This window comes from Leptopilina heterotoma, unplaced genomic scaffold, assembly GCF_015476425.1.
Source record: "Leptopilina heterotoma isolate Lh14 unplaced genomic scaffold, ASM1547642v1 Lhet_141, whole genome shotgun sequence".
Classification (NCBI taxonomy): Eukaryota; Metazoa; Arthropoda; class Insecta; order Hymenoptera; family Figitidae; genus Leptopilina; species Leptopilina heterotoma.
In genome coordinates, this window is record NW_025110860.1 from 804,493 (window position 1) to 830,596 (window position 26,104).

The 26,104-nt window shown below is 20.5% G+C and overlaps 1 protein-coding gene across 2 annotated transcripts in view; it reads left to right on the forward strand.

Annotated features, from left to right (window-relative positions):
* The window catches only part of LOC122498060 (protein abrupt-like), a 127,585-nt gene that overhangs the window by 83,922 nt on the left and 17,559 nt on the right, over positions 1–26,104 (forward strand). Inside the window, exons 8-9 of one of the 2 annotated variants that reach the window (XM_043605599.1) lie at positions 17,548–17,662; positions 20,357–20,539. In XM_043605599.1, the coding sequence (XP_043461534.1) occupies positions 17,548–17,662; positions 20,357–20,414 (173 nt within the window). In that variant the 3' untranslated portion in view covers positions 20,415–20,539. Of the gene's footprint in view, positions 1–17,547; positions 17,663–20,356; positions 20,540–26,104 lie in introns of those variants that run through there. The other variant, XM_043605600.1, reaches the window with a different exon arrangement.

Below are 26,104 nucleotides of genomic sequence, written 5' to 3' on the forward strand. Positions count from 1 at the left end.
CATACTTTTAATTAAAATTTCTATGAAACTAATTTTTTTTTTTCAAAAAGCTTAATAGAAAATTTTTTGAAATTATTTCAAGTTTTCATTTTTTTAATGTCCTCATCTTCTTTATCTTCGCGCAGGTAAGGACAAATTATTAAAGAATTCAACTATACGGAAAAATTAAATTTACTACGTCTGTATTTTTCACCCCCCCCCCCTTTATAATATTTTTTTCTTTCGTTTCCTTTACGATCAACTATTGTAAGTAAAAGTCAAAATATTGAAGTTTCGAGTTAGCCTCCCAGGAAAAACTTTGAAGTAGAGGCAAAAAATTAATTAAAAAACTTTCACGGGAATTAATTTTTCGTTTCTTCATTAGTTTTTAAATCTATGTTCTGTTTTGATGAGTTATTTGTGCGCAACAATCCATATATCAAATTGTTTACTTTGTAATTTATATATTTATATATATAAACATTTGCAAACATTTCATATATGCGAACACTAATTACTCTTGGAATAATAATTCTCTTGTTTTCAAATGGATATTTTCATTATTCTCTAATTTTAATACAAACAATGAATAAATTCATTGAATTTAATGAATATTATACGTAATATTTTAAAATAATATATCCATAGAATTATGCATTTTTGTTTCTGTTCATTAGAGTTATTACATTCTCATCATATGAAAAGTTATTAGTTTTGGTCGAAGTTTTTTAATAATTATTTTTTTAGTTACAGTATAAAACAATTATCGGTATAAAATTTTACTGGAATGTTTCTATGGAATGATTTTATATAAAATGATGTGAAACTTATATAGAATTTCAGTAGAACAGTTCAATAGAATTTCTACATTAATTCCAGTAATATTGGATAGGAATTTATAGAATTATTTTTATAGAGATGATTCTTCACTCAATGGTTACTTTTGCTTCCCCATTGTTCCCTTATTTAATAACTTTAAAAATTATTTTCAAATCTGTTTCAAACTTTTGTACAATTAATCTTCGCTATGTTTTTTTAGTAATATCATAATCGAAAAACTTTCTTTTTTTAAATAAAAAAGTTATGATTTAATAAATTGGAAATGGTCCAAAAATGCACTTTTTTGTATTTTTCACACAAAAATCATTATAAGTTTAATATATGATTTATTTTCGCGCAAAGCCTATTTTAATAGTTTTTACTTATTCCATTCGAAACAAGGATTTAATATTTTCCATAAAATAATCAAAATTTCACAGGAATTCTATTATTTACAAATTTTTTCATGAATTTCTTCTAAATAATTTAATTATTTTTATAAATAGTAAAATTTTTACAGGGATTCAATTATTATTTTGGTAAATAAAATTCTTTTTAGGAATTCAATTATTTTTATTTAAATAATAAAACTCAATGCGGAATTTTAATTATTTTTAATACAATTTTAATGGAAAATTAACTTTTATTAAAATTCGTCGAAAGAATTCAATTATTAAAAAATTTGTGGATAAAATTCTTTATGAGAATTTAATTTTAAGAAACATTTAAGTATTCAATAAATTATTTTTTTTTATTTAAATAATTTAATTCTAGTAGAATTTTCTAATAAAAATTGATTTAAAACTAAATTTCACATAAAATTTTAGATTATAATTGAATATTAAAAACGTAGCGTGAATTTTTAGAAATAATTGAATTTTGAAAAGGTTTCATATTAGAATCTTTGAAAATTTTAATTTTTCAGACTTTTAACTAACAATTCAGTAGAAGAATTAATATTTTTTTGAAAAAGTTTATTTTAATTTTACTTGAAATTATGTTTTTAAGTTTTTATTTTCTAATATATATTTAATTGAAGAATTTCCGAATAATATTGAAATTTGCTAAAACTGAATTGTAAACAAATTAATTTGAAAATTCTTAAAGAACTTTTTCATAAATTATTAAAAATAATGGATTTTTAGAATAATTTTACTTACAAACACTAAAAAAAAAAATTTAATTTTGGAGAAATTACAAATTATTGCAGAAATTCAATTATTTTCGAGAGTAATAAAATTCTGCGCAGAAATTTAATTATGATAAAAAATAATACAATTATTCTTCGGGATTCAATTATTTTCACAAATAATAAAACTCTTTGCCGAATTTCAATTATTTTTAATATAATTTTAATCGAATTTCTCGAAAAATGTTATTATTCTTCAAAATTTTATTAAAATTCGTCAAAAGAATTCAATTATTTAAAAATTTGTTGATAAAATTCTTTATGAGAATTCAATTTTAAGAAACATTCAATTATTTAATATTTTATTTACTTTTGTATTTAAATAATTGAATTCTCGAAGCATTTTTTAATAAAAATTGATTTAAAAATGAATTTCACTTAAAATTCTTTATGAGAATTTAAAATTTTAAGAAAATTTAAATTTTTTAATTTTTAATTATTAAATAAATTGTTTATTTTTGTTTTTAAATAATTTAATTCTAGTAAAATTTTTTTAATAAAAATTGATTTAAAAATGAATTTCAGTTCAAATTCTTTATGAGAATTGAATTTTAACAAACTTTCAATTATTCAATAAATTATTTATTTTTAAATTTAAATAATTGAATTCTAGTAGAATTTTCTATTAATAATTGATTTTAAAATGAATTTCAGTGAAAATATTAGATAATGATTGAATATTAAAAGCAATTTATCGTAAACTTTTAGAAACAATTGAATTTTGAAATTATTTTTTTTTAAAAATGTTTAATTGCATTTTTTTATATTATTGGGAGTTTGTATTCTCTAATATATATTTAATTGAAGAATTTCTGATTAATTAAAACTTGAGAAAATTGAATTGTAAACAAATGTATTTGAAAATTCTCGAAGAACTTTTTCAAAAATGATTAAAAATAATGAATTTATAGAAGAATTTTAGTTTACAAACACTAACAAAAAAAATTTAATTTTGGAGAAATTACAAATTATTGCAGAAATTCAATTATATTTTCAAGAGTAATAAAATAAACTTCTTCGCAAAAATTTTAATTATGTTCAAAAATAATAAAATTCTTTTTAGAAATTCAATTATTTTCCGAAATAATAAAATTTATCGCAGAATTTCAATTTTTTTTTTAAATACACTTTTAATCGAATTTCTCGAAAAATGTAATTATTCTTCAAATTTTATTAAAATTCATCAAAAGAATTCAATTATTTGAAAATTTGTTGATAAAATTCTTTATGAGAATTCAATTTTAAGAAACATTTAATTATTCAATAAATTATTTTTTTTATTTAAATAATTGAATTCTCGTAGAATTTTCTAATGTAAATTGATTTCAATTTTTTCAGTTAAAATTTAGATAATAATTAAATAAGGAAAGCAATATAGTGTAAATTTCAAGAAATAAATGAATCTCTAAAATTCAATTATTTTCAAAAATTTTAATAAAATTCTTGGCATAATTTCAATTATTTTCAAAAATTTTCCACAATTCAATGATTTTCAATGTTTAATATTTTAATAAAATTTTCCAAAAGAATTCAATTATTTAAAAAAAATTTTAAAAAAATTCTACGTAAACATTTAATTATTTTCATAAATAATAAAAATTTCACAGGAATTCATTTATTTACAAAATTTTTAATAATTTTCTTCGGAATAATTAAATTATTTACATAAATAATAAAATTTTGTACAGGGATTCAATTATTTTCATAAATAATAAAACTGATCACAGAATTTCAATTATTTTTTATCCAAGTTCTCGAAAAATGTTATTATTTATTTTTGTATTTAAATAATTTCATTCTTATAGAACATTCTAATAAGAATTGATTTATAATTGAATGATTAAGTTTTGAATAATTTCATTTTTTATATATTTCAAGAAATAAAAATGATTAAATTTTGAAAGAATTACTTAGGTAATTTTTAGAAATAGTTAAATTTAAAAAATGCGTGATATTCAAAGCATTTGAAATATTTTAATTCCTGTTGACAAAATAAATAGGTATTTAAATATTTATTTAAAAAAATTGTCAAAGAATTTTTGTCGAAAATTATTAAAAAATATTGATTTAAAGAAGATTTTTAATTAAAAATCCTTGAAAATAATAATTGAATTGAAATGATGAAAATAATTTTAAAGATGTTAGAGTAAAAATATTTTTATACCTAATATAAATGTATAATAATAATTTTAATATATATTAATATAATTAATTAATATTTATATAAAAATAATTATATAAATTCCTATCAAATATTTACCATAGAAGTTTTGTAAAAATTTTATTGTATTATTCTAGTGAAGATCTTCACTAGGTTTTACATTAAATCATTCTATGGAATTATTGTAGTAAAATTGTATAGAATATTTCTGACAATAAGTAATTCATTAAGAATACATTTTCTATTTGGAATCTCATTCTTTGTTTAAAAATATTCAATAAAATTCGTTCCAATTCGTGAAATATTGAATAAAATTACGCATAGGAAGGAGCTAACGAGCTGGGGAGTCATTTACAATTAAATTCGTCACATCTTCATTATCGAATACCACAGCTAATCGTAGCTTCAAACAAAGGTTGTCTGTCAATCACAAAGTACAGAGCTATGCATACACATTTACCATAAATTCTAATCGTCCTGTCTCGACCAATTCAACTGTAATTGCCCACAAACAAACCTCAATTAACTTCACAATTAAATTAACAATTGATATTAAATTCTATCATATAGTCTTAGCGGGAAATATTTTCAAAAATCGATTATCACAATTTTCCCAATAAAATAAACATTTCTTCTATTACAGTGATCAATTGAGTAAACTTTTATTGATGCGCAAAATAAATATGGTGTAAAAGTTAAAGTTTGATTTTTAAGTCTATATTGTCTTTTGGAAGAAGAATTTTTTTTTTTTTTTTTGAAAATACAATTCTGAGGATAAAAGATATAGTCCTTATTGAATAAATGGATAGGGGAGGATAATTTATCACATCTGACAGACTGCATCAGTATAAACTTTTTGTAAGACATACTTGGCTCGTGAAACATCTTAACCTCAGTCCCGAGAGTTTAAGAAAATGCTCGACTGTCCAATAGGTGATCTATATATTCTCTCATATTACCTCTTTATGCCACTTGGTTTACCCTGGGGAGAAGTTTTCCTCTTTTTTTTTCTTATAAATGAATCTCTTGACGAAACGATTCCAAAAGGATATACAGCGATGAAGAAAGTAAAAAAAAACTATATATAAAAATTGTTCATACTCGGCCCTTTTTTTTTTTGCTTGAGACGATATTTTTTTAAGGCATTTTTTTGTGAAATCTCTATCTTTTCTAGAATATAAATGAATAAATAAATAAATTTTTCTCCCTGTGTGATGTGCATTGAAAAAAAGGACGCAAGTACAAAAAGTAATTGTTTTTCTTTTTAAATAGTTTTTCCTCGATTAAAAATTCTTTTTGTATTATTTCGATTTACTTATTTTTATTATTATCCAAAATATTGACTAAAAACTATTTCTGAATTTCTGATTTTACAAAATAAAAATTAAATAAACAAATAAAATAATTTAATAAATTTTAATTAAATAATTAAACTAATTTTAATTAAACTAATCTGTACTAAAACCTACTATTTACTGTTTTTTTTTTTTTTTACATTTTTTTTTTACAATTTGAATACTTTTATTAAATATGCGACACTGAAACATAGTTTTTTCTCTTCTTTTTTTGAAAATTTTCAAATCCGCTAATAATTGAAATAACACAATTATTTAATTATTTGAAATACAATTTTAAAGAAACTTTTTCGAAAGAAATCAATTATTATTTTAAATATTTGAATAAAATTGTTTGAAAGAAATTAGTTATTTACTAAAATTTTTATAACATTTGTTTATAAGAATTAAATCATTTTCATAAATAATAAAAATCATTGGAAGGATTAAATTATCTTTCATACAATTTTAATTGAATTTTGGGAAATAATGGAATTATTCCTTTCAATTCTCTTAAATTGATTCAAAAAAATTCAATTATTTCCAAAAATTAATAAAAAAATCCTTCGCAAGAATTAAATTATTTTCTTAAACAATAAAATTCTTCACAGAATTTCAATTATTTATAAAAAATTTAATAAATTTTGTTTAAGAATTCAATTATTTTCATAAATAATAAAATTTTTCAAAGAATTTCAATTATTTATAAAAATTTACTAAATTTCGATGTAAGAATTTAATTATTTTTAATACAATTTCAATAAAATTATTTGCAATAATTGAATTATTCTTTTAAATTTTCATAAAATGATTAAAAAATTCAATTATTTCAAAAAAAATGAAAAAAAATCCACTGCAAGAATTCAATTATCTTCTTAGTTAATAAAATTCTTTACAGAATTTCAATTATTTATAAAATATTTAATAAATTTTGTTTAAGAATTCAATTATTTTCATAAATAATAAAATTTTTCAAAGAATTTCAATTATTTATAAAAATTTACTAAATTTCGATGAAAGAATTTAATTATTTTTAATACGATTTCAATAAAATTATTTGCAATAATTGAATTATTCTTTTTAATTTTCATAAAATGATTAAAAAAATTAAATTATTTCAAAAAATATAAATAAAATCTATTGCAAGAATTCAATTATCTTCTAATTAATAAAATTCTTCAAAGAATTTCAATTATTGAAAAAATTTTTTAAATTTCGTTGCAAGAATCATTCGAAATAATTGAATTATTCTTTAAAATTTTTATAAAATAATTCAAAAAATTCAATTATTTTTAATACAATTGGAATTGAATTATTCGAAATATTTGAATTATTCTTTTAAATATTCATAAAATGGTTCAAAAAATTTTAATTATTTCAGAAAAATAAAAAAAATCCTTTGCAAGAATTCAATTATTTCCTTAAACAATAAAATTCTTCACTAAATTTTAATTATTTTTTAAAAATTTAATAAATTTCGTTGCAAGAATAGAATTATTTTTTAATAAAATTGTGCAATTGAATAATTCGAAATATTTGAATTATTGTTTTGAATTTTAATAAAATGGTTCAAAAAAATTAAATTATTTCCAAAACTATGAATAAAATCTATTGTAAGAATTCAATTATCTTCTTAGTTAACAAAATTTTTCACAGAATTTCAATTATTTATGAAAATTTTATGAATTTCATTGCAAGAATATTAAATTATTTTTAATACAATTTAAATTAAATTATTCGAAATAATTGAATTATTCTTTTAAATTTTCATAAAATAAATAAAAAGAATTCAATTATTTCAAAAAATGTAAATTAAATCTATCGCAAGAATTCAATTATTTTTAATACAATTGTAATTGAATTATTCGAAATATTTAAATTATTCTTTTAAATTTCTATAAAATAATTCAAAAAATTCAATTATTTCAGAAAATTAAAAAAAAATCCTTCTCAAGAATTCAATTATGTTCTTGAATAATAAGATTCTTCCCAGAATTTAAATTATTTATAAAAAAATTTAATTTTTATTGCAAGAATTCAATTATTTTTTAATAAAATTGTAATTGAATATTATTCTTTTAAATTTTTGTAAAATGATTCAAAAAATTCAATTATTTCCTAAAATTTAAAAAAAAATCCTTCCCAAGAATTCAATTATTTCCTTAAACAATAAAATTCTTCACTAAATTTCAATTATTTATAAAAAATTTAATAAATTTCGTTGCAAGAATTCAATTATTTTCATAAATAATAAAATTCTTAACAGTAAGATTTCAATTATTTTTAATACAATTTTAAATAAATTCCTCGAAAAATGTATGTATTTTCAAAAATTTTATTAAAACTCTTCGAAAAAAATCAATTATTTTCAAAAAATTTTATAAAATTTTTTACAAGAATTCAATTTTAAAAAATAATTGTTTTTGCTACTATAGGTCTCTCATTTTTTAGAACTAGTTACAAGTAATTAAAAATATAAATAAATTAATTTGAAAGTTACAATAACAAAAGCTACAAAAATCTAAATTTCATAAATTTACAAAATTCAACTCAATTTGAAAGATAAATTTTTTAGATACCTCTATGTGTTTTATATTTCAAAGATACATCACAGTAGAAAAGGGGAAATGTTTTTAATTCTTTTCAGAGAATCTAGCAAAAGAATAAAAAGGAGAAAAACACATTTTTTTAATCTTGTCGAATCTCTAGAATTTAAATTAGATCCGCTTTGAATGTGATATATGTGGAAAAGTTAAACTACCAGCAGACTTAACTTTCGGTGAACCTAAAACCAAAACAATGTTGTAGGTTAATTAGGTACCGAGATGCAATTCGTGAAATTGCCAACTTTGTTGTTATATATATTTAGCTCACAATCAGCAATAGTGAAGACTTTTTCTTTTTTTTTTTCTTTTGAAAAAGAAAATTTCGTTTTTCTCCAGCAGTTTAACAATTCTATATAAATATAGGTTAGAAAGTTAAATTAAAAACTGTTTTAGTTTTAATACTAATGAAGAAATGTACATATATTCTTAAATCCAAAAGCTTTCATTGAGGAAATAATATGAAAAAATTCTGATAAAAGAAATTTTGAGTAATACTTCAAAGGATTCTTTTTTAATGAAAAAGTGAAATTTCACTCGAGTATTTTATATTTTTTTTTAATTCTAAATGTAAAAAGATATTCTATGGAAACTTTTACTGTTCTGAAAGTAAATTACTTTAGTGGACTCAACAATTTAGAGGGGAAAAAACATTTTTCTATTTAAATTTTTACAAAATTATTATTTTTGATTTTCTTCGGCATAAATGTTATTTAACATAAAATGCATTTAATATTTTATTATATTTGACATAAAATGTATTTAATATTTTATTATATTTGACATAAAATGCATTTAACTTTAATATTATTATTATTTAACTTTAATATTTATTTAATTATATTTGACATATAAGTCATTTAACAAAATTACCATTTGACATAGAAATGATTCCAATTAAAAATCACTTAAATTGAATAAGTTTTAAAATAAAAATTACTTTCATATATTGCATTTGACCCAAAATTCATTTGATATAAATTTCATTTAGCATAATTAACATTTGACATAAAAATCACTTAACTTATATTTCATTGAACATAAAAATTATTTTACAGAAATTTCATTTAATATAAATTTTTATTAACATGAATTTCATGACATATTATTCATTTGACGTTGAATTCGTTTGAATGTTATTGTTGTTAAATGTCGATAAACGTTTATTTTCAAATCCTTTAATAAACGTTTAATGTCATTTAAAGTAAAATTCATTCGATTTAAATTTTATTTGTCCGTAAAACTCATTTGACATAAATTTTATAAGACATAAAATTCATTTGACATAAAGTTCATTTGGCATAAAAATATCAACGCGAATTTTAAAACTAACCGATCAGATATTGTGAAGATATGTTTCTTTGGACAAAATTAAAATTTTTTATGTTAACTTGGAGTTATTTAATGAGTTATGTCAAAAAAAATTTACGTTAAAAAAATGTTATGTCAAATGAAATTCATGTTAAATAAATTTGATGTCAAATGGAATTTATATTAATTAAAATTTGTGTCAAGTTACTTTTATATCTCATAAAATTTATGTCAAGTGATTTTAATGTAAAATTAGAATTATTTTACATGAGTTTCATATTGCTAATGTGAAGTAGGTTAAATGAGTTTTATGTCAAATGAATTTCACGTCTAATGAATAAATTTTTTGTCAAATGAAATTTCTGTCAATTAATTTTTATGACTAATGAAATTTATGTCAATTGATTTTCATGTCAAATGAATTTTATGTCGAATGAATTTTATGTTAAATTAATTTTATGTCAAATGAATTTTGTGTCAACTGAATTTGATGTCAAATGAAATTTATTTGACATAAATGGTTTTATGTCAAATAACTATTATCTGAATTAACATTTTCGGAATATTGATACGTCCCTTATTTTCTTACCGCTAAAATGACTAATTTTTACAAAATAAAAATAAATAAAATTTGTACTTAATACTAATTCAAGTTTAGAGAATTAATATCAAATTTAAAGGAGAATTTAGAAAAACAATAATGAAGAATTATTGTCCTCTGTCCTCATTCTTATTTTTTCAAATAAATATTTTGTCCACAGATTTAAATTTTAATAAACGAGACATTTTTTACAAGCTTTAAATTGAAATACAAAAAGCCCTTCAAGTAAACATCTTTTATTTCGTTTTTTCGATCGCAGAAATATCGATAAGTCTCACGACGTATGTCACTTTGTATACATTATTAATTTCTTGACTTTTTTCTATGTCAAATATATTTTATTGTCTTTGATATCCAAAAGTTTATTGACAAAAATTGATGATTTTCAAACTTTTTGACATATGTTGTCAGTTAATTTCATTTATATTAGAATTCATGTCATTTGAAATTATCTTGTCAACTTATAAAAAAATGTTGTATTAGTAAATTATATTTATAGTATCAAATTTCCTCTGACCCTTTTTTTCCAACTATCAACCAAGAAGGAGGAAAGTAATATAGAAATTTTATCGTGTCCCTTTCTCGGTTTCCATTATATCGACTGTCAATGTAGTTCAAATAATCAAACTTGATATTTTCTCTAAGCTCAAACTTTCTTGAAACGAGAGAAAGAGAGAGAGAGAGAGAGAGAGAGAGAGAGAGAGAGAGAGAGAGAGAGAGAGAGAGAGAAGGAGAAAAAAAATAAAGTAAAAGTTACGGAAAATTTCAACAAGAAGGGTAATAGATAAAAATGTCAAATACTTTTTTTGTTTTTTACTTTTCTCTTCGTAACTGTTTCTAATAAAAATATTACTTACAAGCAATAATATTTTTCTGAGCTCGAAGAAATTAATTGTCTCTTATGAAGAAAATACAAAAAAATACATAAAAAATAAATTTAAAAAAAGTTATTTTTTGATGATAGAAGAATGTGTTTGTAAAAAGAAGTTTTTAGGTGTGAAATAGTTTTTTTTTTATCAATAAACTTTTGTTATTAAATCTATCACCTTCGCATGTCTCGTAAAATATTGTCTGATTTATGAAATGTCCAGATGTCTTATTGTGAGAAATAAATAAGAAGTTATATATGAAAAGGATTTAAAAAGACTTTGATAAAGAATTGGATTCCTTTGTGAAATGAAATATTTCTTTGAAGCCAGTGTACAGTGGAATTATTATTTAGGACATTCGTTAAGAAATACAATTCTTGAGTTGCCTTCTCATTAATTTTTTTTCTGCTTCGAGTTGAATTTTTTTCACTTTAAATTTTGAAAAAATAGTAAAATTTCTGCTTCGTGAATAACGAATTATGATATTGAGGGGAAAAAAGCGAAATAAATAAGGCGGAAATTGTTTTTTAACTTTTGATTACTTATTATTTGACACTCAATTTTTTTTTATTCTATTCTAGGATAATTATTATTGTATTATTCTAAAATAATTATTAATTCTGAATAATAATTGATCAAAAATAATTATTTCCAAATAATAATTGATCAAAAATAATTATTTCCAAATAATAATTGATCCAAAATAATTATTTCCAAATAATAATTAATCCAGAATAATTATTATTTCCAAATATTAATTGATTCAAAATAATTTTTATTTTAAAATAATAATTAATCAAAAATAATTATTTTTTCAAAATAATAATTAATCCAAAACAATTATTTTGGATTAAGTAATTATTCCAGAATAATTAGTATTCTAATTAAAAATATTTTTTTCTGTTAAATTAAAACATGGAAAATTTTGCATTCTAACGTGAAGTTTCCTATTTTTTGTATAAGAAAAAAAATGTAAAATTTGTTACGCTTGATTGCAAACTCGTTCGTTTATTATTAATATTATCCAACAAAATATGATGATCGTTGCATCTGCTACTATTTTTTATTGATAACTTGAAAAATTCTTCGCTTATTAATTTTGAACAGATCATTTCTCACTTGAGTTGACAAGAAATTTATCAAAGTATTTGCAATTATTTATTTTCAATTTATTTTCTTTTTTATTTTATTATCATTTTACTAGCATTAGATACGCGCGTGCACGTTCTGAGTGAAGTATTAAAAGAATACAATTGATGATTAATAATAACAACCAAAAAATTTATTATTATTTTCATTAGTGAATTTAAAAAAAATTATTAAAAAAAACTAGTCAATTCAAAACAATTATTAACATTGTATTTTTAATCTTTATAAATAAAATCAAACTTTTTTTTTAATTATTTGGAATTTTGTTAACAAATAATTTTCAAATTCTTTTCATAAATAAGTAAAAAAAAACATACAGAATTTTGATTTGACAAACATTTTTTAATAAAACTTTTTTTTTTTATTTAAAAAGAACAAATGGTTTTGATTTGACAATTACAATTTTTATATTATTACAAATTATATATTTTCTTTTTGAAAAAATGAAAAAATTTTGCATAATTTCTCTTTTTCAATAAAATTTTTTTAAGAATATTCCTAGTCACCATTAAAAATAAAGAAAAAAGTTTGCTGAATTTCAATTTTCTACCTACAATATTTTTTGAATAAAAAACTAAAACCGTTGAAATAAAAAAATATGACTAAAACATCAAAATTATGAAAATTGTTTTCCTTCATTTCATAAAAATCTTTTAATCTTCTCAGTTTTATTTACAATTAAAAATTGTGATTACCAATAGAATTTATAAACAATTTTGTCCATTATTACTAAAAATTTCTGATATTTTGTGAAAAAGATTATGATTATGAAATAGAAAGTATGCAAATTTTTTTTCATTAATTTCTTTAAAAAATTATATTTTCGATATTAAAAATTATGATTGAAAAATAGAAATTTTAAAAAAAAAACTACAAATTTTGTAACCCATAAAAATAATTAACAAATCAAAATTACAAAAGTTTTCCTTCATTTTAGAAATGACAAATCGAATTTATAAATTGTTTTTTTGTTTTTAAAATACATCACATTTTGTTCAATAAATTGTGATGAGAAAATAGAAATTATGACAATTTTTTTTATTTATTTCTTTAAAAAATGATAGTTTTATGAAAAAATTGTAGTTGAGAAACATAAATTCTTGAAATTTATTTCTTTTTTCTTTTCTTTTTTTAAAAAAAGGAAAATTAGGATTTTGTATAAAAATTGTGATTAAAAAATTAAAAATATAAAAATCATTTTTCAAAAGAAACTAAAAATTTTGTGAACCAAAAAATAATTAACAAAACAAAATTACGAAAAAATTTTTCCTTTACTTTACAAAAATCTTGAAATTTTCAATTTTAATTGCAATTAAAAATTTGTAATAATTGACAAATCGAATTTATAAAAATAAAAATTATTTTTCTTAAAATATTTGAGATTTTGTTCAAAAATTGTGATGAGGAAATAGAAATTATGCAAATTTCTTATATTTATTCAAAATTAATCAAAAATTTCCCTTTATTTTATAAAAATCTTTTAAAATTCTCAGTTTAAATTTCAATTAAAAAATTTAAATTGTTAAATCAAATTTTTAAAAAAAGCTCTTTATTTTATAAAATTTTTGAGATTTTGTTCACAAATTGTGATAAGTAAATAGAAATCATTCAATTTTTTAAAAATTATTTCTGAAAAGAATAAAATTTCAAAAAAAAAAAATTTAATTGAGAAATATAAATTGTCCAAATTTTTTACTTTTTTTCATCCTTTTCAGAAATGAAAAGGAAAAAGTGGATTTTGTCTAAAAATTGTGATTGTAAAATAGAAATTATTTAAATATTTTTCATTAATTTCTTTAAAAAATTATACTTTCGTTAAAAATTATTATTAAAAAATAAAAATTACAAACATTTTTTTCCTCTATTTTATAAAATTCCTTTTTTTTTTAATTCTAAGTTTTATTTTTAGTTAAAAATTATGATTGACAAATTGAATTTTAAAAAAATGTTTCTCTTTATTTCTATAAAAAAGAACTTAGAGTTTTTTAAAAAATTGTAATTGAGTAAAATGAATTATGCAAATTATTTTCTTTTAAAAAAACTGAACTTTATACGGAAATTGTAATTGAGAAATAGGAATTATGCAACCTTTTTTTTTGCAAAAGAAACTAATAATTTTGTATACAAAATTTTTATTGAGAAATAAAAAAATATGGAAAATGGATATATTTTCCATTTTTTAATCATAATAATTTTTTAACAATTTTCTAATATTTTATTGCAAATCACAGAAGAAAAACCTGCACAATTTCAATTTTTCAAACAATTTTTTTTTTGTAGAAAAAAAAACAAAAACGTACACAAAACTTAACTTCAAACTGCGGACAGAATGAATGAAAAAATAAAAGATAATAATAATACTAATATTTTTTATTTTATTATAATTTTTTTTTTCATATGAAATTTGATAAATTTTTTACGCTTGTCTATTGAAGTTTATTTGTTCGCTTTCTGAATTTACCTATATAATATATATTTACGATCGCGTGCATCTTTTCTTTTTCCGAAAATGATAATTTTATTTGACAGCATCTCAAAGGTGTAGCCTTTTGATAAATTCATGAAATGATGGGCGAGTGGTTGAACAGTGCAAGTTCTATTTTCTCAAAATCGAATTGATTCTCCTGGGATTTCTGACCACGTTCAAAGCGTGATATTGGGATTTTCTTATCGTTCTGATTTATTCCCTTGATTTATAACACGCGTCAAGTGCAAACTCGTTAAATTTGTACCTAATTTCCTACTTGAAATTTATTACCTCTTTTATCGCAACATTGTCATCGCAAGAAATCCGCCTCTTACATCTTTCGAGAGTTTGTCTCTAATTGAATCTCAATTTCTAAATGTATATATGTGGAAATGAAAGAAAAGGGAATTAAAAAAAAAAAAAATTTGAATAGAGGAAAAAGAATGGAAAATACTTGAATTTGATTTTATTTTTCCCTGATTTCTAGGCAGAATATTAACTTTTTGCCTGAACTCTATGGCAAATTTTACTGCATTTATTTTTAAAAATTTCAACAAAATTCTTTAAAAAAATTCAATTAATTTTTATAAAATTATAGGAAATTTCAATTATATTTAAAAACATTTCGAAAATTCAATTTATTTTGCTTAATTTTTATATATTTTCAAGCATTTAATTAATTTAAGAATTTTGGATTTTATAATTTTATAATTTTTTAACTTTTCGAAAATTTAATAACTTTTCTTAATTTTTAAAATTTATTTTTAATTATTCAATTATTTTAAGAATTTTGAATTATAATTTTTAGAAAATTCAATTATTCACAAGAATTTTAATATACTTTATCAGAAAATCAATTATTTTTCGATTTTTTAACTAAAATTTATGGACAATTTAATTATTTTCTCTAGTTTCAGTACAATTACTTTTAACTTTTAAGTAATAATAATAATTAATAATAATAATTTTCAATTATTATGAAATTTTTTGAAAATTCAATTCTTTTTCGAAATTTTATTATTATTTTTATAATCTATTCGAGTGCTTTTCAAATTTTTTTTTACTATAATTTTTTTAAAAGTTCCAATCAAATGAAAAATTTTAAACAATTCAATTAAAATTTCTTAAAAAGCTATAATTTTTTTAAAATTATAATTAAAATTCTGTAAAACGTAAATAAATTTTAGACTAAATTTTTATTTATTAATTTCTCCAAAGTAATTAAGATTTTCGAAAAGTTTTAGTTTTTAAATTTAATTAGAATTTTGGCCACAATTTTTGAGAAAATGTTTTAATATTATTTTATTTTATTTAATAATTCAATTATTTTCATAAATAACTTTTAATTCGTCGTAGAAAATCAATTATTAAAAAAAAATTCTAAGTAATTCTGCAAAAGAATTCAATTATCTTGATAAACAACAAAATTCTTCACATAAAATCAATTATTTTAAGGAATTTTAATAAAAAATTTTTCCGAATTCAATGATTTTGATAAATATCAAATTTTATCACAAAAATTCAATTCCTTTGAAAATTAATAGAATACTTTGCAGAAATTAATCTATTTTCAAAATTTTTTAAAAATTCTCGTCAAGAATTAAATTATCTTTATAATTCTCAGGAATTCAATTTTTTTTAAAATTTTAATACAATTCTTCAAAAACCTTGGGACTTTTTACCCTACGTACATTATTATTTAAATTCTTCTCAGAAATTCAATTATTTAAAAAAATTTTAATAAAATTATTCAAAAAGTTTTCAATTATTATCAAAAATTGTTGTAAAATTCTTTTATATAATAAATTTCAGTAAGATTTTAATTAAATTTCTTTAAAAAAAAAAAAATAAAGATTTTCAAAAGTTGTTACTAAAATTCTTCGTAAAAATTAAATTTCAAGTTTTTATTATCTAATGTATATTTAATTGAAGAATTTTTAAATATTAAAAATTTCCTAAAATTGAATTGTGAACAGATGGATTTGAAAATTCTCCAAGAACTTTGTCATTAATTTTTATAATATTGCAGAAAATTTAAATTATATTTAAAAAATTTTCGAAAATTCAATTTATTTTGCTTAATTTTTATGCATTTTATTCAATTAATTTAAGAATTTTGGATTTTATAATTTTTAAACATTTTGAAAATTCAATTCCTTTTCTTTATTTTTATATATTTTAAATTATTATTCAATTATTTTAAGAATTTGGAATTATAATTTTTAGAAAATTTAATTATTCACAAGAATTTTAATATATTTTTATCAATTTTATCAATCAATTAAAAATAATTGATTTAAAGAAGAATTTAAGTTAAAAATTCTAGAAAATGTTTATTGGATTGAAATGATGAAAATAATTTTGATGAAGTTAAAGTAAAAATATTTTTTTATAATATAAAATAGTGATTTTATCAGAAGGTCATTTTTAATTATAATAAAACATGAAGAAAGCTATTGCTCCGACTCGAAGACTCGGAGTGATTGATTTCTTCATGTTTTATAATAATTCCCACAGTTGTTAAATTTCGAAAAAATTTTTTTTTTATTTTTTTATTCTATATGTTAATTCCAATGAAAAAATAATGATTAAATATTTATTTAAAGAAGAAGTTATTGATGTTTTGAAATAATTTTACAATTAAAGAAATTACTAAATAGATGTATTAGAAAATTTTTTTTTTTTGAGCATTTAATCATTGTTAGATTGAATCAGAATATTTTAATAGATTCAGTGAAGAAGGCAAAATTTTATCTGGAAATCAGGAAACAACAAAGTTAAATTTTTGTGGCAACCCTGTCCTGAAAAGGAAGAAGAAAAATTAAAAATATTGAGGAATTAGTAAAAAAAACAGAAATCAAGGAAATAATTGATTTTCCTCTCGCCTGAAGGTAAGACGACACCTTAATAAATTAATGAGATTAAACTCCTCTGTTTACGAAGTTCCCTCGAGGAATTGCCAAGCGACATCATTAATAATAGGTGGATGCTTATACAGCTAAATATTGACCAATACTCTGTTGATGAAACATTGCTTAAAGGCATATTTTGCTTTGATGTTCCAGCGTACGTGACATCGAGGTTCCCTTCGGTGGACGTGAGTAGCGTCAAGCAGGTCCTGGCCTACAAGTGCAAAGAGAATTCTACGGCTCTAAAGATGAAGTCTATTCGTTACATCTGGTAAGTTCATGATAATTAAAGACTCCTTTCTTCTTTAAAAATCAATTTTCATTTCGACGTCTGATTTTTATTTTCAAACTTATGAATCCACAATTAGTTCTCTTCAATCAGCATTTTTTCTGCTGACTCACACAGGGAATCCCTATGGTAAAATCTCGCACTTGTGCTCTCTGGAATTTAAAATTAGATGCGCTCAACTTCTTTTTCTTTCTACTCTGGGAAAAATTAAATTTCATTTTTAATTACGTAGAATTTGACATTATATTTTTTACTTTTAATATTGGAGTGGTTTTCAATATATACTCCGCTAATAATTCCGGGACCCAAAATTATCCAAAATTACTGTACCCAAAATTATGAATTTTGAGAAAAGTGGTGGTAAAGTCTCGAAAAAACTTGTTTTTTGATATTATCATTTTTCAGGGCTCGAACTAGATAAAATAACTAAATAAAATAATTATTTAAAATTTTTTTCTGACTAAAATTTGACTACGGGTAAAACAAACGAAATTGGACATTTATGTCTGACTAAAATGGACTTTTACTACTGAAGAACAATTTGTTTTAATTTTTTATGACTAAAAGTCACTTATGCAACTGGGAGAAAAATTACAAGAAAAATGCTGTGGTTTTGACTACTTGTAACAAAAAAAAACTAAATTAGATATTTCTGTCTGACTAAAACTGACATTTAGTACTGAAAAGCAATTATTTTTAATTTTTTTTAACTGAAAGTGCAAAAGTCACTTTTGCTGATGGGAGAAAAATTACAATAAAATTAAAATCGTTTGACTACTGATAAGAAAAAAAAAACGAAATTAGATATTTCTGTCTGACTAAAATTGACTTTTACTACTGAAAAACAAATATTTTTAATTTTTGTTTACTAAAAGTGTAAAAGTCACATTTGATACTGGGAGAAAAATTACAGAAAAATTAACATCGTATGACTATAGTGATATCAAAAGAAAACGAAATTGTACATTTCTGTCTGACTAAAATTGACTTTTACTACTGAAAAACAATTATTTTTAATTTTTTTCTGACTTAAAGTCACTTATGCAACTGGGAGAAAAATTACAAGAAAATTAAAATCGTTTGACTACTGATAAGAAAAAAAAAACGAAATTAGATATTTCTGTCTGACTAAAATTGACTCTTACTACTGAAAAACAATTTGTTTTAATTTTTTTTTTACTAAAAGTGTAAAAGTCACTTTTGCTACTGGGAGAAAAATTTACAAGAAAATTAACATGGTTCGACTAGTGATAACAAAAGAAAACAAATTAGACATTTCTGTCGGACTAAAATTGACTTTTACTACTGAAAAACAATTATTTTTAATTTTCTTCTGACTTAAAGTCACTTATGCAACTGGGAGAATAATTACAAGACAAATGATGTGGTTCGCCTAGTGATAGCAAAAGAAAATGAAATTGTACATTTCTGTCTGACTAAAATTGACTTTTACTACTGAAAAACAATTATTTTTTATTTTTTTTTTACTAAAAGTGTAAAAGTCACTTTTGCTGCTGGAAGAAAAATTACAGGAAAATTAACATCCTTTGACTACTGTTAACAAAAAAAAAAAAAAAAAACGAAATTGGACAATTCTGTCTGACTAAAATTGAGTTTTACTACTGAAAAACAATCATTTTTAATTTTTTTCTGACTAAAAAACACTTATGCAACTAGGAGAAAAATAACAAGAAAAGTAACACCGTTTGACTACTGATAAAAAAAAAACAAAATTAGACATTTATGTCTGACTAAAATTGACTTTTACTACTGAAAAACAATTATTTTTAATATTTTTCTGACTAAAAGTCACTTATTCAACTGGGAGAATAATTAGAAGAATAATTCTTTGGTTTGACTACTGATAACAAAAGAAAAACGAAATTAGATTTTTCTGTCTGACTAAAATGGACTTTTACTACTAAAAAACTATAATTTAAAATTTTTTTCTGACTAAAAGTCACTTTTGCTACTGGGAGAGAAATTACAAGACCAATGCTTTGTTTTTGACTATTTGTAACAAAAAAGCGAAATTAGACATTAATGTCTGACTGAAATTGACTGTTACTACTGAAAAACGATTTTTTAATTTTTTTCTGAATAAAATTTACTTATGCAACAGGGAGAAAAATTACAAGTAAAATTACACAACTTCCTTTGAATTCTTGAATTAAAACCTAAAACGTGAACTTTAAGATCAATTTTCACAAGTCCAAAAAATAGAGGATTTTAAAAAAAGTGGGGGGGGGGTAAAGACCCAAAAAAAAACTTTTTTGTCTCATTTCTGACATGGGAGTCGATTCCAATGTATTTTTGCCAGCTGGATACGATTCCTGGTCTCAAAATTGCCTAACACGTCAAGATTTTCAAAAAATTGGGTATAATGACCTAAAAAAAAATCACCTCCAGATTTTGACCCCGAAAAAATTGTTTGATACAAATAAATATTATTTTGACAATAGACAAAGAATCGTTTATTCGAATGAAATAAATTTTTTGTTCATTGTATATTTATATAAAAAGTATAATTTATAAGCAATGATAGCTTTTTGTCGGGAAAAATTAATTCTTATGTATATATACATTTCATGCTTTCTAATAAAGGCCATTGTTGATTAAAACTTTATTTTGTATTTTCCATCGCACAGTTCGTGATGATAGGAATTTTTTTTTTAGTTGTGAGGCTGTGAGGGGAGGTGAAAGTATAGCGAAATCACAATGGAAGCCAATTTAACAATCGATCTTCTCTCAATGAAGAATTCAGGGAATATTTCATTTTCCCTACGCTCTTGATATCCGCATGTCCTATCCGATATTCATTTAATTTATCAACTTTATATAGATAGTTTTTGTGTGAAAAAAAAATTGATATATTCTCTCTCTCAAAAAAAAAAGAATAAAATTAACAGTTGTACTTAAAATTTTTTGTTTACTTTATCTGAATTTTTAATTTATGAAATTAAATGAAATGTTGTCTTGATTTTATAAATATATGCAAAGTGATACAGACGTTGGCGCTAAACTTGTTGATTACAATTTCTAAGTACTTTCGCTTAATTCGCTTTGTCGATCAAATAATCCTTTACACGTACAGGAGCTGGATGATGTAATCTTCTTTGCTACGTGGAATAATTAGTGGAGTAACCTCCTTTCATGTTCTATTTAAATTGAATTTATTTTTTTTTTCAAAATTATTTATTTATCTTTTTATTATAATTCAAAAATTATTTTCAATTAGGAAATTTTGTTAAAATCAATTAATTCGTTGTTCAATATTCGTATTTGAAGGTAAAATTTAAATCTCCAAATGAATATTGGTTTTTTTTGCTAGAAAGTTTTCGCTCTGACTACTTAACTTTTCCTAATGGACTCGTTTGGATAAAGTTTTTATCTTTAGTGGTATTAAGAAAAAATGTCTTAAAAATCTTTTTATCACTCCCGAGACGAAATTTGTGAAACTTTTATAGATTCATATTTGAAGTGATTCGGGTTTTAAATTGTCACGGGTAGTTTTCTTTATTTTTTATTTTTTTTTGTTTCTTTTTGACAAGGAACGTAATATCCCTGAATGAATGCACGTCAAAAATTATTTACATTCATTCGGGACATTTGGTTTTTATCCTCTAGCAAATGATGTCTTCTTTGCAGACACGACTAACCACTATAAAGTTTCAAATACATCATGAACGTCGGCTTTTCTCATTCATTTCCGACAAACCACCACATATCCTACATACTATTTTTCTGTCCATGTTTCCTGCATATATGAAGAGATTTTTCTTCTAGAAAATATGACAGTTTTTTATTAAAAATTATATGGTCCCTTAATTTTTTTTTTTTGATGCTACACATGATCCAATATATCTACAGTCGGTAAAGTAGATTTAGATGTCGCCACTGTTGCCAATTTTAGAATTTCATAACCTGGGTAAAAAAAAAATCAAATTAGACTTTTTTGTCTACAATCTCTTTTTTAGTATTTTTGTTTTCTTTTACGTTTTTTCAGGCATAGGGATGATAATAATTACAGACTTCGCATTTGATAATTAATTTTACAAATGTAGCAAAAAGTAGCTTTCAAAGTAAAAAAAGTAGTAAAAAAGGAGCTTTCAAACTAAAAAGAGTAGTAAAAGAGTAGTAAAAAAGTAGCTATCGAAAAATTAAACTTGACGACCAAAAATACTCGTTTTAGACACTTCACAAAACTGACAAAACTTCCAGTCAATATTTTTTATTTTCCTGACTTTTTCCTAATTTTCATCAAAATTATTTACTTCTTTCTTATCCTGATAAGAAATTTAATTCCTGCAACGAATTTTATAATTGATGAAAGAATTTAAATATTTATAAAAATCATTTAATTATTGCGAAGAATATTATATTATTGACTAATTTTATGCAAATTCTAATTTAAATAATTGAATTCCTGAGAAATTTGTATTATTCATGAAAAGAATTGAATTCATATGAACAATTTTACAAAAATTTTTTTAAATACTTGAATTCTGTTTGGAAATTTTATGAAAATAGTAGATATTGAAAATCATTGAATTGCGAAAAGTTTTTGAAAATAATTAAATTTTACAAAGAATTCTATATTAAAATTGTTGACAATAATAATTGAATGTCTGTGTGGTATTTTATTAAATTTCGTTGAAAATAATTGAATTCTTAAAAAGCATTTTATTATTTATGCAAATAATTGAATTCTTGCGAACGTTTTTATTAGAATTTTTTTAAATAATTGAATTTCTAAGAAGAAATTTACTACTTTCAAAAATAATTGAATTCTTGTCATGAATATTGTTATTTATGAAAATAATTGAATTTTATTAAAATTCCTCAAAATAATTGAATTTTTGAATAATTTTGTTATTTATCGATATAATTGAATTTTTTTCTAAGAATTTTATTAAAATCTAAAGGAGTAATCGAAATATTTCAAAAAATGAAATTAAAATTGTATTTGAAATAATTGATATCTTTCGAACAATTTTTATTAAAATATTTGAAAATAATTGAATTCCTGTGAAAAATTTTAATATTTTTGTAAATAATTGAATTCTTCCAAAGTATCTTTAAAAACATTTTTTTAAAAAATAATTGGTTCTTTCGAGGAATTGAAATTAAACTTTTAAAAATAATAACATTTTTTTAGCAAATTCTGTAAAATTGTATTAAAAACAATTGAAATCCTGCGATGAATTTTATTATTTATAAAAATAATTGAATTGTTGCTAAGAATTTTATTAAAATTTTAAAAAATAATCAGATTCCTAAGAAGGATTTTATTATTTATGAAAATATATGAATTATTGCGACTAATTTTATTAAAATTTTTTTAAAAAAATTGAATTTCTGTGAAAAATTTTATTAAAATGTTTTTAAAAGAAATGGATTTCTTGGAAAAATTAGACTTTCGACTAATTTTATGGAAATTCTAATTTGAATAATTAAATTACTAATAAATTTTTATTATTCATGAAAAGAATTTAATTCTTACGAAGATTTTCACAAAAATTTTTTTAAATACTTGAATTCTGTTTGGAAATTTTATGAAAATAGTAGATATTGAAAATCATTGAATTGCGAAAAGTTTTCGTATATAATTAAATTCTTCCCAAGAATTTAAAAAAACATTTTTTTAAAAATATAATTGATTTTTTCGAGGAATTGAAATCAAATTATTAAGAATAATTACATTTTTTAAGAAATTCTTGTGAAATTGTATTAAGAATAATTTATATTCTGCGATAAATTTTATTATTTATGAAAACAATTGAATAATTGCTAAAAATGTTATTAAAATGTTTAAGAAGAATTGAATTTCTTTGAAAAATGTTGTTATTTTTGAAAATAATTGATTTCTTTATAGGAATTTTATAAAAATTGTTTTAAATAATTAATTTTTTCGAAAAATAATAAATATTATGGAAATTTTATTTTTAATAATTGAATTCTTGGGGAATACTTGGTTTATGAAAATAATTGAAGTTTTTTATTAAAAATATTTAAAATAGTATTAAAAATAATTGAAATTCTTTTATGAATTTTATTATTTATGAAAATAATTGAATTCTTGCGAACGGTTTTATTAGAATTTTTTAAAATAATTGAATTTCCAAGAAGAAATTTATTAATTTAAAAAATAATTTAATTCTTGTGATGAATATTGTTATTTATGAACATAATTGGATTTTGCAAACAATTTTATTAAAATGACTTAAAATAATTGAATTTTCGGGAATAATTTTGTTAATTATCTTTAATAATTGAATTCTTTTAAAGAATTATTTATGTAAATAATTGAATTCTTGAGAAGAATTTTTATTAAAATGTAAAAGAATAATTGAATTATTTCCAAAAAATTTAATTAAAATTGTATTTAAAATAATAGATTTTTTTCAAACAATTTTATTTAAATATTTTAAAATAATTGAATTCCTATGAAAAATTCTTATACTTTTGTAAATAATTGAATTCTTCCAAAGAATTTCAAACATTTTTTTTTAAATAATTGATTTTCTCGAGGAATTAAAGTCAAATTTTTAAAAATAAGTATTTCATTTGTTGAGAAATTCCTGTAAAATTGTATTAAAAATAATTGAAATCCTGCGATGAATTTTATTAATTATGAAAACAATTGAATTCTAGGGAAGAATTTTTTGTTATTTATATAAAATAATTAAATTCCTAAAAAGGATTTTATTATTTATGAAAATAATTGAATTATTGCGAAACATTTTATTAAAATGTATAAAAAGAATTGAATTTCTGAGAAAAATTTTGTTATTTTTGAAAATAATGGAATTCTTCAGTAGAATTTTGTAAACATTGCTTTAAATAATTAATTTTTTTAAAATATAATAAATATAATGAAAATTTTATTTTAAATAATTGAATTCTTGTGGAAAACTTTAGTTGTGAAAATAATTGAATTTTTCGATTAATTAATTTAAATTAGTATTAAAAATAATTGAAATTCTTCAATGAGTCTTATTGTTTATGAAAATAATTGAATTCTTGCTTAGAATTTTATGAAAAATTTTTTTTAAAAATTGAATTTTCATGAAAAATGTTATTATTCCTGAAAGTATTTGAATTATTGTGAAGAATTGTATAAAAATTTTGTTAAATAATTGATTTTTTCGAAATTTTTATGAAAATGCTATTCTAAATTTCTGTGGAAATTTTATTTTTTTTTATTTTTTTTTATTTTATTTTTTTTTTAATTTTTTAATTTTTAATTTTTTTATTATTTTATTTTTATTTTATTTATGAAAATAATTTAATTTTGGATGAATTTTATCAATTTTTGCTTTGAATAATTGAATTATTTTGCCAAATATAAAAATACTCGATATTGAAAATAATTGAATTTCGAATATTTTTTTTGAAAATAATTGAATCGTTTTACAGAATTTGATTATAATTTTTGAGAATAGTTTTTTGATTTCTAATATTAGTGAATTTAATGTACTGGAAATTTAAAGAAAAAACAGAAATAGTAGCTTTTAGTGGCTGAAATCTAAAAAAAGTACCCAAATAGTATCATAACGTAAAGAAATTAGTAAATAGTAGGTTTTAGTAGATGAGTGCGAAGCCTGTAATTAGTGAATAATTTAATATTCGAATATTAAAATTTATTACGTGGAAAAATGTTATTTCACTTAAAACATTATCTCAGTAAAAGATATATTTATTCTAGAGTGTAATTTTTCTTCTCACATCCTCTTTTTGTCCACTGTTAAAGTTGTATATCTGACAGATGAAAATACTTTTTCTCTCAAGATTTTTTGTCCTTATATACAAACTAGAGGAGAGTAAAGCGTATTTCGAAGTACATTCTTTCGTCTTTATACATATTTCATAAATGTATAAAGATGCAATAGAAGTGAATTCTTCAAGAATTATCACGGAGACAAAAGGTATATAAAATCCTAAAATAAAGTTCATGGTTGGTGAAATGAGCTAATTGTAGGAGTGTCCCGAAGGATCTCTCATTTCTTTTTTCCAGCAAATTCAGCGAAAACCTCGAAATGAGATGGCATGTGTTTGAAAGAAGAAAAGGACAAAAATAATGAAAAATCAACAAACTTTCTTTATTAAAGAAAGAGTTATGCTACATTATCCAATACAGAATTTTTAAATTTATCATTACAGTAATTATTACAGGCAAAATTTCAATTATCTTTAAAAATTTTCCTCAATTCAATGATATTCAATATCTACTATTTTAATAAAATTTTTCAAAAGAATTCAATTACTTAAACAAAATTTAGATAAAATTCTACGTAAAACATTGAATTATTTTTAGAAATAATAAAAATTTCACAAAAATTCAATTATTTACAAATTTTTTTAACAAATTTCTTTGCAATAATTTCATTATTTTCATAAACAATAAAATCTTTCTAAAGGAAT